Source organism: Formica exsecta, unplaced genomic scaffold (genome assembly GCF_003651465.1).
Source record: "Formica exsecta isolate Colony F162 unplaced genomic scaffold, ASM365146v1 scaffold245, whole genome shotgun sequence".
In the NCBI taxonomy this organism is placed as follows: Eukaryota; Metazoa; Arthropoda; class Insecta; order Hymenoptera; family Formicidae; genus Formica; species Formica exsecta.
The window spans coordinates 817,921-835,343 of record NW_021849727.1 but is presented as its reverse complement, the minus strand read 5'-3'; the positions used below and the strand labels follow the sequence as shown (position 1 = coordinate 835,343).

The following is a 17,423-nucleotide window of genomic DNA, read 5'->3' as shown; positions in this document are numbered from 1 at the left end:
TCGCCGGTTGATGCACGTACTAGATCCATAATTATAGATCAAAATTGCAGAAAAATATTATGGATTTATTCGGAGCAGAAATAATGTCTAACAGAGTGCATTTATTAAATATATAAAAACTTTTATAAAATTTTTATATTTCTTATATTTTTGAACATAATTTTACTTGATTAGATATTAAATAAAATTTTTGTAAATAAAATGACATAAAGAAGGTGACGTTATTCAGATAAATTTAAAAATTAGATAAAATATTTTTTTTCCTTATCTAATTAAAAATTTTCCGAATTATATCGTGTTTTTGATGTCATTAATTCATTAAAATTATTTTCATAAAATTAATTTATAAAATAAAACATAAATGTTTTAATTTCTATTACATAAGATTTTTGAATGTACATTAATATTTCGCTTGTATATATGTACATCATAATATGAAAAATAATTTCGGCTGCGAATTATCAATAACATGGTATGCGGCTTTGGCGGCGTAAACAATAGCGCGCTATTGTTCACGTATTACAGCCTTGTTATTATTCGCACGGCGATACTTGAATAGTATTGTAGTACTGAGGGAGACGCTCCATCGAATTCCTTTCCCCCTTTTACTTCTTATTTCTTATCATTCACATTCGCACGGCGACACTTGAACGGTGATATAGTAGTTCGAGACACTCCATCAAATTCGTTTTCTAAACGCGATCGCGACAAATATCGGGAAATAATTTAATGTAATTAACAATTAATTCTTTCTCTTTCTCCCTCCCTTCCTTTCCCTCTCCCTCCCCCCTCTCTCCCTCCTCCCCCCTCTCACTCTCTCTCTCTCTTTCCTCTAGGCAACAATTATTTCTTTAAGAATATTTAAAATTAAATATATTTCGTCCACTTTATTATTTAACTTTTTGACGATCTAAATATGATTCGGATTAAAAACACGCAATAAAATAGTCGAATCGCAAGTCCGATTAACATAACGATAAGCTCCGTGATATATTAATCGTTTATTAAATAATCGATCTATAATTTAGTCACGATGCTATATCATTTGACTTTTCGACGATCTAGATATAATTTGGATTAAGAACGTGCTATAAAATGATCGAATCGTAAAATCCATTAATTAACTTAACGATAAGCTCCATGATACATTAATCGTTTAATAAATATTTGATATAAATAAATAAATATTATAAATTGATCCATAATTTAAAATACTTATATAATTTAACATTTTGCATATATATTTTATAGTACGTAAAATATTTCGGCAGCGAATTAGCAATATCTAACATGGTATTCGGCCTTGGCGACGTAAACATTGGCGCGCTATTGTTCATGGCTTTGTTATCATTCATACAACAACACTTGAATAGAACTGTAGTGGGGCGAGACGCTCAAATTCCTTTCTTACATGTTATTATTCGCACGGCGACACTCGAGCAGTAAGATAGCAGTGCGAGATACTCCGTTAAATTTTTTAAACGCGGTTACAAGTATCGGGAAATAATTTGATAAATAATTTCTTCAAAAATATTTCAATTTACATATATTTTGTTCGCCGCTTTATCGTTCGACTTTTGTGACGGCATGTAAATATGATTCGAATTAAAATCGCGCAATTAAACAATCGAATCGTGTTGTGGCGGTATCGCCTTTTCGCGTCGCCGCGTCTTCGCGTTGGACTTTTATCTCGTTTCCACGATTGTCGAGGATCATATTTCGTTGCCGACTAAATGGGATCCGGTAATAAGTATATTGTCAGATTTTTGCAAAATATTATACGAAAAATCAAGATATCTCTTGCAACATTGGTTGGAGCGAAAATTAAGAGTAAAAGTTAAGAGTTTCTTTTATATTTCGTGGCGTGCTATACAGGACTTTAATTAAAAAGTTGGAAACGCAAAAAAAATCTGCTTATCCTGTTACTTGAATGTGTCTTTATGTGAAAAATTATGAAAAGCTCTACCGTCGATAGTGTTATAGGAAACTTTTTGTTCGGTATTAAATTATCTTTCAAATGAGATCAAAATTACTGTAGTTCACTCCATAGGTTTTGAAATAAACCAGTTAATAACCAATTTCAAAAGTTCCGAAAAGTGTCTTTTCGGCTATTGACTGTTATTCCGAAACCTATGGAACGAACGTATTAAATTATCTTTCAAATGAGATCAAAATGATTGTAGTTCGTATTAATATGCACCAACTGACTGTTTTACCATGGCACCGAAAAGTGAATCTGGTCATGTAGTTCCGCCGGTTCTAAAATGGATCTAGTTGACGCTACTGTACGAACTAGAAAAGGTGTCATTCGAAAAATGGCAGCGTGGCTTCTCTCTAGTGAGAATATTTTCGACTTTATATCTGCCATTATAAATAAAAATAAACCAATATTGAATTCATAATTATATAATTTATATATTACATATGTTAAATTTTAGATCTCTTACGAAAGTAAAATATAAAGAAATCTTTGAAGAGAATGATATATTTTGTTTTATTGTTAGCCACACATTTCTATATACATATAATATAAAAGTCTGTGGTTTTAGCTAATTTATGTCATTATATACAGATAATTTTGAGAAAATATTTGATTAATAAAGAATATGGGGAATGCAATGGAACACATATAAAATAAATTTTCCAATTTATATAAATATTAGTTTTTAAAATATTTACAAATATGGAATATACACATATATAAAGTTCAAGACTTAGTACAATTAAATATGTTTAAATTATTTACAAATGTATTTGTCATATTTAATATACATATCATGTTTTAAAGGACTAAGAATTAAATAAAAGAAAGTTTAATAAAATATACATGGATATATTTTCAGCTCGTCTATTTAATCCAAACCTTCCTTCTTCTCCTTGATTGCTTCCTAAAAAACAAATTATAGTCAGTAATACATACACAATGTTGCTTTTATATTTTATATTAGAAATGCGTACTTTAAAACGTTCCTCAAACAATGAAAGTTCTGCAATCAAGTCAGTGATAGCATGCATAAAGGCTTCATGTGGAGTATAATCTGATGTAGTTTGTATTCTAATAACAAACTTGTGTTCTAGTGGATGAGGAACTTTGTAACCAGCAAATAATACTTGAGGATCTTTTAGTAATTGACTATAAATTTAAAAACAATTATTAATTAACTATACATATAAAAAAGGAATAAAGTATGTAACACTCATATGCTTACTTCCGAATCATATTTCCTAAAGTATGATCCTCTTTATTGATTGTAAAAATTGCAGCATTTGGCACTTTGGTATCTTGTTCTTTTATTATCCTGTAACAAACACGCAGAAATAAATGTATAGAATTGGACGATTCTATTATTTACATATCTCGTCGAAACGAGGTTAGAGCCAAACAAACAATCGAATATTAGAAAATACTTTTTTTCTCCTTCGTATAGCAAGAACGATTCAAAGGTTGGAGGTGCATTCATCTCGCTTTGTAAATTCCTGTTTTTTTTTTACAAATTTCTTTCAACAGATAAGTCACAGTATCCACAACCTTGTTAATTATTGTAAATTATTAAAAGCACCATAGACTATAAATTACATTTACATATCACTCTTTACTCGGGTTTATAACATCCGTAGTTCTAAAACTGGCCAATCACAACTATTCCTCTGAAGAATGGAATGACCGTGATTGGCGGGACCACTCAAATTCCTAGAAGAAGAAGAAGAAGACTGTGATTGGCCAGTCCTAGATACAGAAAGAGACAGGAAGTGATATATCTGTCTTCTTCTGTTATCCGAAGTTAGCCGAAGTTCCGAGCTCACATATATACGGCGAGCGCGCCTGTGTGCGTTATCCCCTCCATTAGGGATGCGTGTTGCGCATAGATGGTATATATAAGGTTGCTCGCGTCTAAATTCTGGCATCATTGGTGGCGCGTCGTTACGTTACGCGTCGCTCTCCGGCGAGGCACTCTGCTTGAGCACTTTGTCGGAACGGTGCCGCAAAGTAGTTGTCAAAATGGCGGCGTTGGAAGGCGTGAATCCGAATTGCGAGGTGGTTCGCGGGCAAACATTCGAGGTCGGACCGCGCTACACGAATCTGTCATACATGGGCGAGGGTGCCTACGGCATGGTCGTGTAAGTATTTCATTATCCGAGTGTGCCGATTCACACTGTTCCGCGTTTAGCGGCCGATCTTTTCCGAGGCCGTCATCTGACAGACGATAGCCCGAGATAAACATTGAGAGCGAGTAATGCTACGCTCATTTCGGCAACAATTGCATCGCGAACAGCGACAGCTTGCTATGACGTTTTCGCGTAACAATCGTCGTCGAGAACAGCTTGCCGATATATTCGACAAACGTGGCCGCGACAAAAACCGCCGATCGCGAGTACATGCCACCACACATATCCGTGCGCCGCTCGCACCGCACATACACACATACACGCACACATTTATATATGTATACCTTCATTTTGTACCGCCACTTTCGAACACATGTCACGCCCCTTTCACTGTATTTTTCTCACTCATCTATTGTCTCTGTCTCTTTTGTATCCGTTCTCTCTCTTTCTTTCCTTCTCTCTCTCTCTCTCTTTCTCTCTTTTTCCATCATTTTTTCTCCTTATCGCCTTTATATTCCCTTGCGTTTTTCCCCTCCCCCGTATTAATGTGCTAATAAGACGAAATTGCAATTTACTAATCTTATCGTTTTTATCGATGTGCTATCTAACACGTGCGCAATCACATAGCAAGGCGCGACGGATTACGTGGAAAACAAATGTTTACGCATAAAGCCCGTTATCAGTACATTGAAGATTCAAGATTGAAGATTAGAAAGATTGGAATTTAATTTAGAATAAAAAAAAAAGCTAAAATTTCTTTATTTTGATTGGTCAAATCTTCAATATCAATCTTTAATGCATAGTCTGATACAGGCTTAACGCTTTTTCTGCTGGCGTCGATATTATCCTTGTATCTCTTTTATATTTTTATTACAGTTATTATTGTAACACGCACACAATCGCACGTACACGCAACGTAAGCCAAGACTAGAAACTGACGGTAGTCTTGCGTGGCAAAAGCTTTAGAAATAAAAGCAAATTAAAAATACTTTTTTTTTTATTTTAACGATACATTTTTTGATAAATTTGAAATTAATTTTTCGATATTTACGATGTTGAATTAATATTATTGTTATGTGAATCAATATCAAAGTATTGATAATTTTTGAAATATAATAGTTGCCCGCGATATTTTTAAGTTATGAATTAATAATAACATTTCGAGATAGTAATGTGAATTAATAATATAAAAGAAAGATTTCTTATATCGCATTTTTTATTTATTTAATTATCTTTTAACGTTTTGTATTGCTCCATTATATTGCATTGGATACACATACATTAATGATCGGTATTTTAAATTAAATTGGTCAAAGAAAGTATGGAGAAAATGTGAAGTGAGAGCGTTGTTTCTCAATGTATAACTTAACCCAGCCTATCAATTTTTGATTGCAATTCTGTCTGGATGCGTCACATGAAATTGAATAAATTCCACCACGTGTTCTATGTCATATATAAAATCACATTTCATACTGCGAAATCTTCAAAGATACACATTTCTCTATAGATAGAGCTTGCTTAGGAATGCCAAGTTTCTCTATGACTACGTTTACACGTCACCCTTAATCGGATTTAATAACATCCGTAATTTTAGAATTGATCAATCATAGTTATTCCTTTGAAAAATGGAATGATTGTGATTGGCCACTTTTAGAATTACGGATATTATTAAACCCGATTAAGGGTGACATATAAATAAATAAACGTAGTCTGTGACAATGGAAAAGATAAATTTATTCTTAGGCATGTTTAATATGAAAATGCAAATAGAAATTTTTTTTTATTAAATATTTTAATATTTTTATTAATTTCTTATTGTTAATAAGTAAATTGTAGAAATTTGCAAATATGAAAATCTTTTGCAATTAAACTCCTAATCCGCGAATGTACACTATTTGGTCTAATAAAAATATCATTGAATGAACTATGTATGTCTGTGGCAGCCCGTGACGTAGACTTTAATTGAAGCAACAGCATTTTTTTTCCGTGTATCATTGACTTTACATGTCACCCTTAACCAGGTTTAATACCATCAATAATTCTAAAACTGGCCAATCATAGTCATTCCATTCTTCAGAGAAATAGCCGTGATTCATAAATTGTAAAACTACGGATGTTATTAAATCCAATTAAGAGTGACATGTAAACGTAGTCACATAATCGAATAAAAAATGCGGAAAAAAAGAAGAGTATTTGTAGCTTTCCTGTACTCTATTCTGTAACGAGAGATTATTATGGAAAATGTATAATACTTTTATTTCATGCTTTTATCTGAAAACAAATATTGTTTTTACTTCTATTAAGAGAGAGAGAGAGAGAAAGAGAGAGAGAGAGAGAGATGCTCTGCTTCCACTAACAATAAGAAAAGCGGATTTCTTTGATTCAAATAATCTAAAGTAAATAATTGCGGTGGATATATCACGGGATAATATGAATAAGATTGTAGGACCAAGCACATTAAAAAATCTTTGATAAATAATAAATGCGAATAATGTATCTTTATAACACTATCTTACAGATCTGCCTACGATAATGTAACCAAAACGAAAGTAGCTATTAAAAAAATTTCTCCGTTCGAACATCAAACATATAGTCAGAGGACTTTGAGAGAAATAAAAATTCTTACGAGGTTTAAGCATGAAAATGTAAGTTAACGTGAATAGTTTGATAATGGTTTAATAACGTAATATTTTTTAATAACTCGTTGTTGTTATTAATTAACCGTTATTTTTGCAACAGATAATAGATATAAGGGATATATTAAGAGCACCTAATTTAGAGCAAATGAAAGACGTATATATCGTTCAGTGTCTAATGGAAACTGATCTCTATAAATTATTGAAGACACAAGTAAGTAATCCGCATATATCCGCAAAACTGGCTTGAAATTGCTAGAAAGGAAGAAAAGCGATATAAGTTCGTGAGCAAGAAATACTCGAATAAAATATCTGTTTTCAGGCTATTAGTAATGATCACATATGTTATTTTCTGTACCAAATATTGCGAGGACTAAAGTATATACACTCGGCAAACGTGTTACATAGAGATTTGAAACCGAGCAATCTGCTGTTGAATACCACTTGTGACCTTAAGATATGCGACTTTGGTTTAGCGAGGGTCGCGGATCCAGAGCACAATCACGCGGGTTTCCTTACGGAGTATGTGGCCACAAGATGGTATAGAGCTCCGGAAATCATGCTTAATTCTAAGGTACTTAGACTTAATTCTTCTAAACGAAAACATTACTTAAAAGATGAAAACTTACACATATAGAAAGAGAAAAAATATAACGTTACTGTAATACAATTTTCTTCATTCAGGGTTATACAAAGTCCATAGACATTTGGTCAGTTGGTTGTATCTTGGCGGAAATGCTCTCGAGACGAGCGATATTCCCTGGCAAACATTATTTGGATCAATTGAATCACATCCTCGGTGTCCTCGGATCGCCCTCGCCGGAGGATCTCGAATGCATCATAAACGAGAAAGTACTGCATTACGCCTACGTTTATGCTTCTTTGCATCTTATTAAAATCTAATCCTGCAAATGCATTATGCAATACAACTCGTATACTCATTGACTTGCATTTTATTCAGTGGCATTAAACCGCTTTGATTTCAGGCACGCAATTACCTGCAGTCTTTGCCGTATAAACCAAAGGTAGCATGGACGAGTCTTTTTCCCAATGCTGATCCAAGAGCTTTGGATCTCTTGGACAAAATGCTAACGTTCAATCCCAATAGACGCATCGTGGTGGAAGACGCGCTGGCACATCCCTATTTAGAGCAATATTATGATCCTGCCGATGAGGTAAGCTCTATTCGCTGTAAGATTACAATTATGGAATGTTACTATTGTGACAATTTATATTCAAAATTAATATAAATTTCGTTTAGCCTGTAGCAGAGGAACCATTTAAATTTGACATGGAGTTGGATGATCTCCCAAAAGAAGTATTAAAACAGTATATTTTTGAAGAAACCTTATTATTTCAAAAGAATCATCAAGAAAACGCTATGTAGTCGATTGGTGAGTACTAAGTGCAGCTTCTCCTGAATTGTCGATCTCATGATCTATCGATAATCGAGTGCTCTTCTCCTTTTTCCTATCAGGCATATTGTTGCCGGAATTTCAATAGTGGATAAGCGTGATAATTGAACGGAAAAGAAAAAAAAAAACAGAAAAAGAACAACAAGCAGAACAACGGAATTGGTATAAAGAAAGCGTATTTTTAATTCGCCGCTTTATCGCTGCTCTAATTAATGACGAGACATAAGTGCTAGGATATTGACGAAAGATGTAGTTCAGCGATCAACGAACGATTAATCGAACCGATTAATCGGGTGAGTGAAGCAATCGTACATACGCTTGTACATTCGCATGTTCTTACCAGAAGAAAGAGAATATAGTGTTTCTTACGTTATACCGAACATAGCATAATATTTCACAATTGGTACAATATGTATTTTTATTTATATCATCGCCGTATCGTACTGCACCGTACCATACCGTCTGTCTGTGATTTAATTGTGAATTGCGAGCGTGACGAGATGTAACACGCGACATATTTTGTCTTTATATTATCGTTCTCTTTATGGAATTATCCCTTTCCGGAAGCGGGAAATAGTTACGATTATATCGCGTAATTATACGGCATAATCAGGGCAATATACATTCGACCTTTCGTGCCTCGATGCGAAGGTCCTGGTTTAGATATCGGATTCAACTCTAAACGTAATAAACGTTTATTCCAGACCGAGATTTGGGCGCTTATAGCATATATTCGTGTAAAATTCATCTCGTATGATGTTCTTTGTCTCATGTGTGTACGTATGACTGTGTGTACACGTGTGTGTGGCAGAATTCCTTTTGGTATTTAATCTGTCCGTGATAGTCAACCATTATAGCCAGTACGCGACGTATAGGCGCCACTATAATTGAGCGTACGAGAGGTTAATAGAATATAATTGATGTGTTGAAAAGAATCGTGATCTCTTTTTCTCTCGTTCTCTCTCTCTTTTTCTAAACGTGTAATTCACAGTACATTGACAGTAACGATGGTGCCCGAATAATAAGATACGAATAAAGCGATAATTAAGATAACATTGAGAAAAAGCTCCAAAGTTAATATTTTTGTCATTCGGAGATCTTAAAAATCTTATGTGAAATATGAACCTTACTTGAGTTTAAAAGCTTCTTCCAGAGCTGATATTACAATTTAAAAATTTACCCGCGATAAAGTCAATTTGAATTACTAGAAATCGAGACCGCCAACTGATAACATCGACATTTTTATTTGGTTTTGTCGAACAGAAAGATTTTTTCTTCCACGGAAAGAATTTCCTCCGGTTGTGTTCCCACTATATTGAGCGAGAATTAAAAAAAAAAGAGGCGAAAGAAAAGACGAAAGAAAATCAGGGAAGAGATATTTACTTCCTCCATTAACTGTTACCGATGTTCACATTCTTCGAATTCACATTCTTGATGCATCCAATAAATTGATAATTAAAGAAAGATTCGTAAGAGATTCTTATCTAGATTTAAGACGCATTTTTAGTAATTACGGATTTTTGTGGAGGATGATTCGCACATCGTTTTGACGTTCTTCGTCTGTTAACGTGCGAAAGGATGTCAGATATATAATAGCGAATAACATTCTATAATATTATCACAATGTCATGATTTATCAATTTCTGTCGATTTAATCTATCTTCCTTCGACGTTTATCAATTACGCGCATTCGAATGGCGAAATATTATCGTGTATAAAAAGAATTAAAGAATCTCTCGCGGTTTACACTTTTCTCGCACACTGCAAGCCTTGATTACAATGCGCACAAATTATGTAGACGGTTGCAAGTAGTTCTATTCACAAGTACATAATTTTTTTTTGGGAAAAGAATCATTAGTTCATATAATGACGACAATCCTTTGTAGCGATAAATTCTAAATTAGTTACGACGTACTAGAGATTTTCTTGGGAATGGTGGATTCCTTGTAAACACTCTTTATTGTGTATGTAACTAAATGAAATAAATATATATCTTTTTCTTCCTGCGCTCTAGACGGATCGCTGCCTTTGCCATATGAATATTCGACATACAATGAAAAAAAATTCGAGTACAAATAATTTTCGATATATATTCCTGTTTCTAATACGATTCTTCGACGAAATGAAATTTTAATATAATTAACTTTGTTGTAATAATGATTTCTAAAAACTCACAAATATTATATTGCGTATATAGCCTTTTACGATCTCTTGATTTATCTCCATAGAGAACCATTTGACAATTTACGATGATATGTACATATTTTTAGTATATATGTGTATATTATATTTAGTATATATATATTAAACACTATTTTTTTGCTGTGCTTGTTAAAAATTTTTAATCCTAAAGCACAAAGATGGAGTCTTTTGATATTATTTAGCAGGCTATGAGATATTGTACATAATAGACGAGTTTTTTTTTTAAGTGGTGGTCATTCCGAGGCCTTTTGCAAAAATGTTTTCATACTGCAAATCGCGGGAAAGCTACGATAAAATCGTGCGTTCAGCAAAAATGTAAGCCGACGAGAAATCAAAGATGCTCCTGTCAATGATAATTGGATATGTACTAAATATATAAATTGTGATACAAATGATAAAAATTAGAAAAGCGCCAACATTGCAAATGCAGAATATTGCGCATTACCCAACACGCGCACACATAGACAGAGGGTGTTTTAGATGATGAAAAAAGATCATATGAACAGGTGTGGAAACGCTTCTTTTTCGAATTATAAATGCGAAAAGGAAGCGTTTCCAGACCGACATTCACATGACTTTTTATCATTACAATAAATACAAAATATACTCTTAAAGTTTAGCCATCTATTTCTGAAACACCCTATGTATATGTAGATGAAAATATTATCAATATCATCAGGCCTAATATACTTAAAGTTATATACGTGTACTTGTTGTTGTTGCCGATTCTTATACATATATCCGAACATTTCGTCCGTCGATTTTCGATGTTACGATCGACGATTATATCATTGAAATGTAAGGGAGAAAAAGGGGACAGGAGAAAGTAAAGATCTACGCACTATTTCCTCAAGAAATAGAACGACTGTTGTTAGTCTTCGTAAACGAATGATGGGTGAAAAATCATTAGCGTTTTTACGTAGAATAGAATGAAAGAACTTTGAGAAAAAAAGCCACACGACCGCCTCTTAACGACGGGCAAGATCGGCATTTTTCACACGTGCGTCGATCAAACATATGCAGATGTGTGCAGCAAACCATCGCGGGAGGATCTATTTATACTGTCACACAACTATCCCAGCGTCGCTTTAAGATAACATTTGGGACATAAAAGTATAAAACTACCTTTGTGAAAATAATTTTACAACAATTCACGTATTTCTACGAAAAATTAAAATTTTCAACAACAGATCACAATTTTCTGAAAATATAAAAATTCATGATAAGTTGTAGTGAATTTCAAAATATCGTTAAAAAAACAACTAAACTACGTAACGTATAGTTGTAGAAAATTATCTATGTAAATTTATGAAAAACTACAAACATTGTCCAAATCGTGTAGTTTTAAAAATTACGTAGAAATAATTTAAAAAGTTGTAGTTACATCAAACAAAATTGCTTCCACATCATTTTCGCGTGAAAAGATGTAAAATTATTTCCATCAGGGTATATACATATATATATATATATATATATATATACACAAACGATTTAATTTATTTATCTTCGATGCGTCAAGAAAAACCAGAATTTCCTCGTAAAGTATTTTTATCCTCGATTCTCTGTTGTTTTGATCCTTCGCTAACGGCAATCGTGAATCGTGAAAGATATCATCTTGTCCGTTTAATTGTGTCGCCGTGAGTCATCGATAGTTTTTTCTTCGCTGAAGTTACATTCATAGTGTTTAAAGCGAATAAATGCATTTAATATGATTGTAGTTGAATAACTTCTAGTCTTATAATTGCCATAAAACTATTTTGTTGCTTGCTCTTTTTTTGTAATCAAATTTGCAATTTGTTCGGAGATTTTAGCGTAAATAAAATTCATGAATAATACAAATTTGATAAAGAGGCAGAAAGAAAATTGAGAGAAAGCAGATAGATTTTAAAATGTGTGCGGAAAAAGATAATTGAATGAAATTAAGTCATAATTTTCAATACATTATTAATTTGATAATTACAACATGTATAATTATTCGCAGGTCGTTGTTAAAAAACGTGATAAAGTTGAAACAGTCGTAAAAACGGGAAACGAATTATTTTGAGATCTACTATTGAATATAATTGCTTTAATTTGCACACAGATATTATGTTTTTGAAAGTATAATGGGACACAGGAAAGAAACCATAAATAGAAACATATAAACTATGAATGTAGCTAAAGAGCTATTTGAAAAATAAATGTACTTACTATGTTCTCTTTACCCGATTTCTTTATTACCTCGATTTGCTGCTCCAAATAATTGTTATCCGAGATGGATTATCATAATTCGTGTTAATTAAATTATCATTATCGACTATTGTATTTTAAATAGCTATTCCAAACTATTATTGTGCTAATATATAAAAAATGGCTTTATTGGCCAATTACTTGATGTCTTTATTGCGCCATTCGTATATCCCTTTTTTGGTTTTAGTATGTTACACTCGTGCTGAACTAATAAAAATAAGATCTTATTTAATAAATTATAAATACATCACACGACACTCTCATGTAGGTGATAGTTCTGATCATGCCGGTGTGATTTCACAAGAATATATTCGAAAGACAGTGAATATAGCTCAATGCACAAGAGTTATTTTTTTTTTTTTTCTTCAAAGTGATATTGAGTATATTATCTACCAATCTGACCATACTCTCGGATTATTGGGATTATCTTTACAAGATATCTCGAGATTATTTCAGAAAGCTATAAAATTATTGTTATCCATTTTTCTTCGATTTACTTCATGTAAAAAGTATATTTTTTACGCTTCAGGATAACATATTGAAAGTGATATCTTCGAAAAATCTCTTACTTCTTTTTTCTATAATTACGCAAATGACTTGATCAAAGTACTTAGTTGTCTGTTTTTTTTTTCTATCTGCAGAAATATACATCAATTTATAGATACATGATTTGTCAAATTTACATGAACTATCATTAAAAGCATTCATTATCTCATGATAAAAATATAGAAATGATAATGATTATTATTGGAAGATTGGTTGTACAGTATAAAAAATAAGAGTTCTAAAGATATTAATATCTTTTCCCTTGCTCTCTCCACTATGCATCCGCATAAAAAGAAAACTTTTCTAATGATGAAAAAGATTCCATTATAATCGAGAGCGCATAAATTATATATAATTGCATATATATATATATAATTTGTATTCCACTGAAAATTTGTAGCCAATGAAAAAAGGAAGTCTTAAAACAATACATTAAGATAATGAGCACTCTTTACAAATTTCAAACTTTTAAAGTTTAAACAATCAGTTCATGCAAGAATCACTCTCCATCACTATTGTCTTCTGTATATTTATCATTTTTCACTTCTATTCTCAATGGAGAACGTCCTCTGGTATGATTCCCGATACGTGAGCGCAAGTCGCCGCCCTTTAAGGTATTTCTCAAGTCACGGCTCGTCGATTGTCTTTAAGAAATACAACTCTCATAAGTCAGAAACAATGAACACTTATATAATAATAATATAAGTAAATAATAATATAATAATAATAAATTACAATGTGTGCAAAATTGATTTCAAAAGGATATGTAGCAAAGAGGCAGAAAGAAAAAGAGAGAAAGAAGAGGGAGGGGAGAGAGAAAAGGAGGAAGGGAAAGAAAATGCGCGAGTTATGATTAATAAATAAAAAAAATTATTTTGTTACCTGTTTTTCAAATAGCTATCACTTGTTTCGCTTTTTGTGTGATTTAATCTTGCCCATACAGTGGAAGCAATGCGTGGCTTGGGTGGGACTACCTTTATCACGCTTCCTTTAGGACCTTGAATCTCTTTTGCAGGTACAACACTGTCTTCACCACTATCCTCTTCATCCTCCTTGTGTTCACCTTCTTCTTCTTCTTCCTCTTCCTCTTCTTCTCTCTCTTCCTCTTCCATCAATGCACATTGTCCATACTTTTGCTCTTTCTTGCCTTCTGCCCGATTGTCTTCATCTTCCGATTCTTGCCATTCTCCTTCTTCTTTTTCCGATAATTGTGTTTCTTTCTGATAATCTTGTCGGATTACTCCAGAATTATCATGTTTCGATTTCGTTAGGTTCGTGTTCGTGACCACTACTTGAATAGGATCGTGAAACTGCGCTTTCGTTTTTGGTCTTCCCAATTTCGATCGTAAGTCACCACTGTTATTTAAATTGTTGAGAACCATCTAAAGGAAAGGATAATTGTTTATAGAAAAAAGTAAAAGAAAAATATCCTTCCAATAAAAAGAAAATAACTAACTTGATATCGGAGCTTCGCACGTCGCTTTTGTAATTTCTCCTCCTCATCGTCGGCGTGCATTCGCATACGAGGAATTTTACTCCGCTTACACCAATTCTCGTCACTATCGCTACCCGAACTAGTCTCTTCCAAGTCTTCCGTTCGTATGGCATCTTTATCCCTACATTTGACACCCAATCTCTCCTTTATACCACGTACTGGCTCTTTAACGCCATTCTTTGGAAGAAAGTCATCCTCCACAACATCATTCAAACCCCATGTTTCAGACAATGCACCCCACGGATTTTTCGTTTTGTTTTGATCTTCATCTTCACTTGATAACATGTGTTTATTTTGTTGGATCTGCTTGTACATACGTTTACGAGACTCTGTTAGAATTCCTTTAAGACCTGAGAATATGCACATAAAAACAAAACCATCTTGTCATCTTTGCTCTCATCGATTTTAATTTAGTTTTATTTTTATTATGCAGAATTGCATACAAATTTACCTCCAAAGTTGGGATTTCCATGCTTTTTGTAGTATTCACTTCTCTTTTCCGCATTGACAGGCTTTTTATCCATCCTAGTAGCAAATCTTAGAAAGATTCCTTTAGATTTTGGATAATCCACTCCCTTCCTCCATATACCTGGAGGTAATGGGTAATCGATGTCTTTAATGCTTACACAATTCTCTTTCTTTCCATCCTTATCTACATCAACAGACTCATTTTCTGCTTGTACTGTCACTTCACTGTCTTTCCTATTTTCGGAATTGTTTTCTCGATCTGAACATTTCACAACACTACCTACAATTTTTTTGGATAATCCTAGCATAGCTCTGGCTGCTGATAAATTGTCAAACCAGACTATGTTACCTGTAATATAATGAATTATATATTAAATTAACATCAATCATAAATGATATATCATCATAGGTGTTTCTTGAATAAAATCAAACTTTAAACCATACATGAAACATCATTGATCCATTCAATAGACATCGGAGCATAATCTTGGAAATATTTAAACACATCTTTGCTACTCATTTCCTCCGTTCCTCTCATATGGATTACATTCAATCTGGCATTCTTTGCATTCTCGCCATCATCTGTGATGCCCATACTGCAAAATATAATATATAGTCATATTAATCGCTCTTGTTCCATATCAAATTATTTTTTACCTGCTATATAAATTCTCTTCTTGATTCGGCGATTTTTCGAATTTCTCCAATAAGCCAAAACGCTTCGCTCGTTCTTCCATCTTCAATTTCTCCTCTTTGCTGAATATATCTATACCCGTTGTAAATGTGTTCATGGATTTTTCATAGTGGCTGTCTAATGTTTGCATTTGAGTCTATATAGAATAGTCTGAGTTTTTTACAATGGTATTAATTAACAACAAGTATCGATTAAGATTAATATAATTTGTCTTACCCGTAATTCTGTTGGAATTGTTCTGACTCTATCTATTTCCTCGATAGGCACCATCTCAACGTCCGAAGATTCCTCATACTCGTCCATGTCGCACAAATGTGACAAGTGCGTTAGGCGTTTAAATATTCTTAATAGAAGCGAACGAGTAAGTTTGTTCGTAAATTTCGCAATAATTAACAACTTATTATATATAAGATAAAATTAATAGGTTACAGTTTACAAATAAGCAACCACAGCGGCAGACGTTTGCTGTCAGGGCCACCAAACCTCCATGTTTTTAGATGATCATTAAAGTTTTTTGCACACAGTGGCCGTGTTCCGATATTCACTGCCAGTACTGAAAATCTATAGTATATGTGACGTAAACTATAGATTTTCAGTACTGGCAGTGAATATGAATATCGGAACACGGAACACGGCTAGTCTCAACACGTTGATGTGTCCTATAAGAGCCTTAAAGCCCGTATCAGACTACATATTGAAGATTGAAATTTGACCAATCAGGATAAAAGGAACTAAAATTTCCTTGTCCTGATTGGTCAAATTTCAATCTCAATGCATAGTTTGATACGGGCTTAAGGTTTGTTCTTTGTAGCTGAACACTGAACTTCCTGAACTTTGACTGTATAACAATAAAAATATATTTTGCGAAGAGGTAAAAGTAATGCAGTTCGAAACAGAAATGTCTTAATACGCTTGAAAATCCATTTATGAGATATAAGGAGAATATGTTTCGCGTAAGTCACGAAATTTCGATTTGCGTGGGTGAATTGATCTAGTATAGTTCTTTTTTAATAGTCGCCCGTCAACCAATCAGTGCGAAGTACTCATGGATTCAGTCCCCACCACCTTTTGCGCGAATCTCTTCACATACCTCTTCGCGAAATATATTCTCCTGGTAATTCAGAAATGAATTTTCGAGCGTTTTAAGACACATTACCACTCGTGAACTGTATTACCGCGCGACCTCTTAGCGAAATATATTTTCCTGATAATTCAGAAATGAATTTTCGAGCGTTTTAAGACGCATTACTGCTCGTGAACTGCATTACTGCGCGACCTCTTCGCAAAATATATTATATATTATTTTTTTTTATCTTTACGAATTACATATTAATATCTATCTCTTTGCAAAATTCTCTTATTGATTCGAGACGAATTTTCGAGCGTATTAAAAAACATGTATTACTTACTGATTGATCATGATTGTTTGTTAAAAAATATTCATATAATTAATATGTTACTAAATTTTTCTTTCTCTCTCTCTCTCTCTCTCTTTCTCTCTTAAATATATACTTATTTTATTTTAAATTAAACATAGAATCTGGAGCGTGACACTGAAAGAGAAACATATTATATTGAATAATTCTTAAGAATTAATAACTGTATTGTCTGATTACTCTTAGAGAAGCAAA

The 17,423-nt window shown here is 33.1% G+C and overlaps 3 protein-coding genes across 4 annotated transcripts; 1 reads left to right on the top strand and 2 right to left on the bottom strand.

The window, feature by feature from the left end:
• Positions 1-2,651: 2,651 nt before the first annotated feature.
• On the bottom strand, positions 2,652-3,594 carry LOC115236104 (DNA-directed RNA polymerase II subunit RPB11). The gene is made up of 4 exons (XM_029808315.1): positions 3,409-3,594; positions 3,210-3,299; positions 2,959-3,133; positions 2,652-2,888 (listed from the first exon to the last, which is right to left on the bottom strand). Exons 1-4 carry the CDS (start codon positions 3,459-3,461, stop codon positions 2,853-2,855), a joined length of 354 nt encoding a protein of 117 aa, XP_029664175.1. The 5' UTR covers positions 3,462-3,594; the 3' UTR covers positions 2,652-2,852.
• Positions 3,595-3,880: 286 nt separating this feature from the next.
• On the top strand, positions 3,881-8,286 carry LOC115236103 (mitogen-activated protein kinase 1; the record flags this gene model as incomplete). Its single annotated transcript, XM_029808314.1, has 8 exons — positions 3,881-4,119; positions 6,626-6,752; positions 6,847-6,957; positions 7,066-7,317; positions 7,428-7,595; positions 7,730-7,918; positions 8,005-8,137; positions 8,221-8,286. Coding segments are annotated over 7 exons (1,212 nt in total), but the record flags the coding sequence as incomplete, so codon positions are not given.
• A 4,268-nt stretch (positions 8,287-12,554) lies between these two features.
• On the bottom strand, positions 12,555-16,340 carry LOC115236101 (nuclear cap-binding protein subunit 3-like). 2 transcript variants are annotated; one of them, XM_029808312.1, is made up of 8 exons: positions 16,222-16,340; positions 16,009-16,135; positions 15,756-15,928; positions 15,543-15,694; positions 15,082-15,447; positions 14,592-14,980; positions 14,018-14,517; positions 12,555-13,779 (listed from the first exon to the last, which is right to left on the bottom strand). In XM_029808312.1, the coding sequence occupies exons 2-8, from the start codon at positions 16,093-16,095 to the stop codon at positions 13,635-13,637; spliced, it is 1,812 nt and encodes a 603-aa protein (XP_029664172.1). In that variant the 5' UTR covers positions 16,096-16,135; positions 16,222-16,340; the 3' UTR covers positions 12,555-13,634. The 2 variants fall into 2 exon arrangements, with proteins under 2 accessions (XP_029664172.1, XP_029664173.1); XM_029808313.1 differs by lacking the exon at positions 16,222-16,340 and having other exon boundaries at positions 15,756-15,942; positions 16,009-16,146.
• Between the last annotated feature and the right edge of the window lie 1,083 nt (positions 16,341-17,423).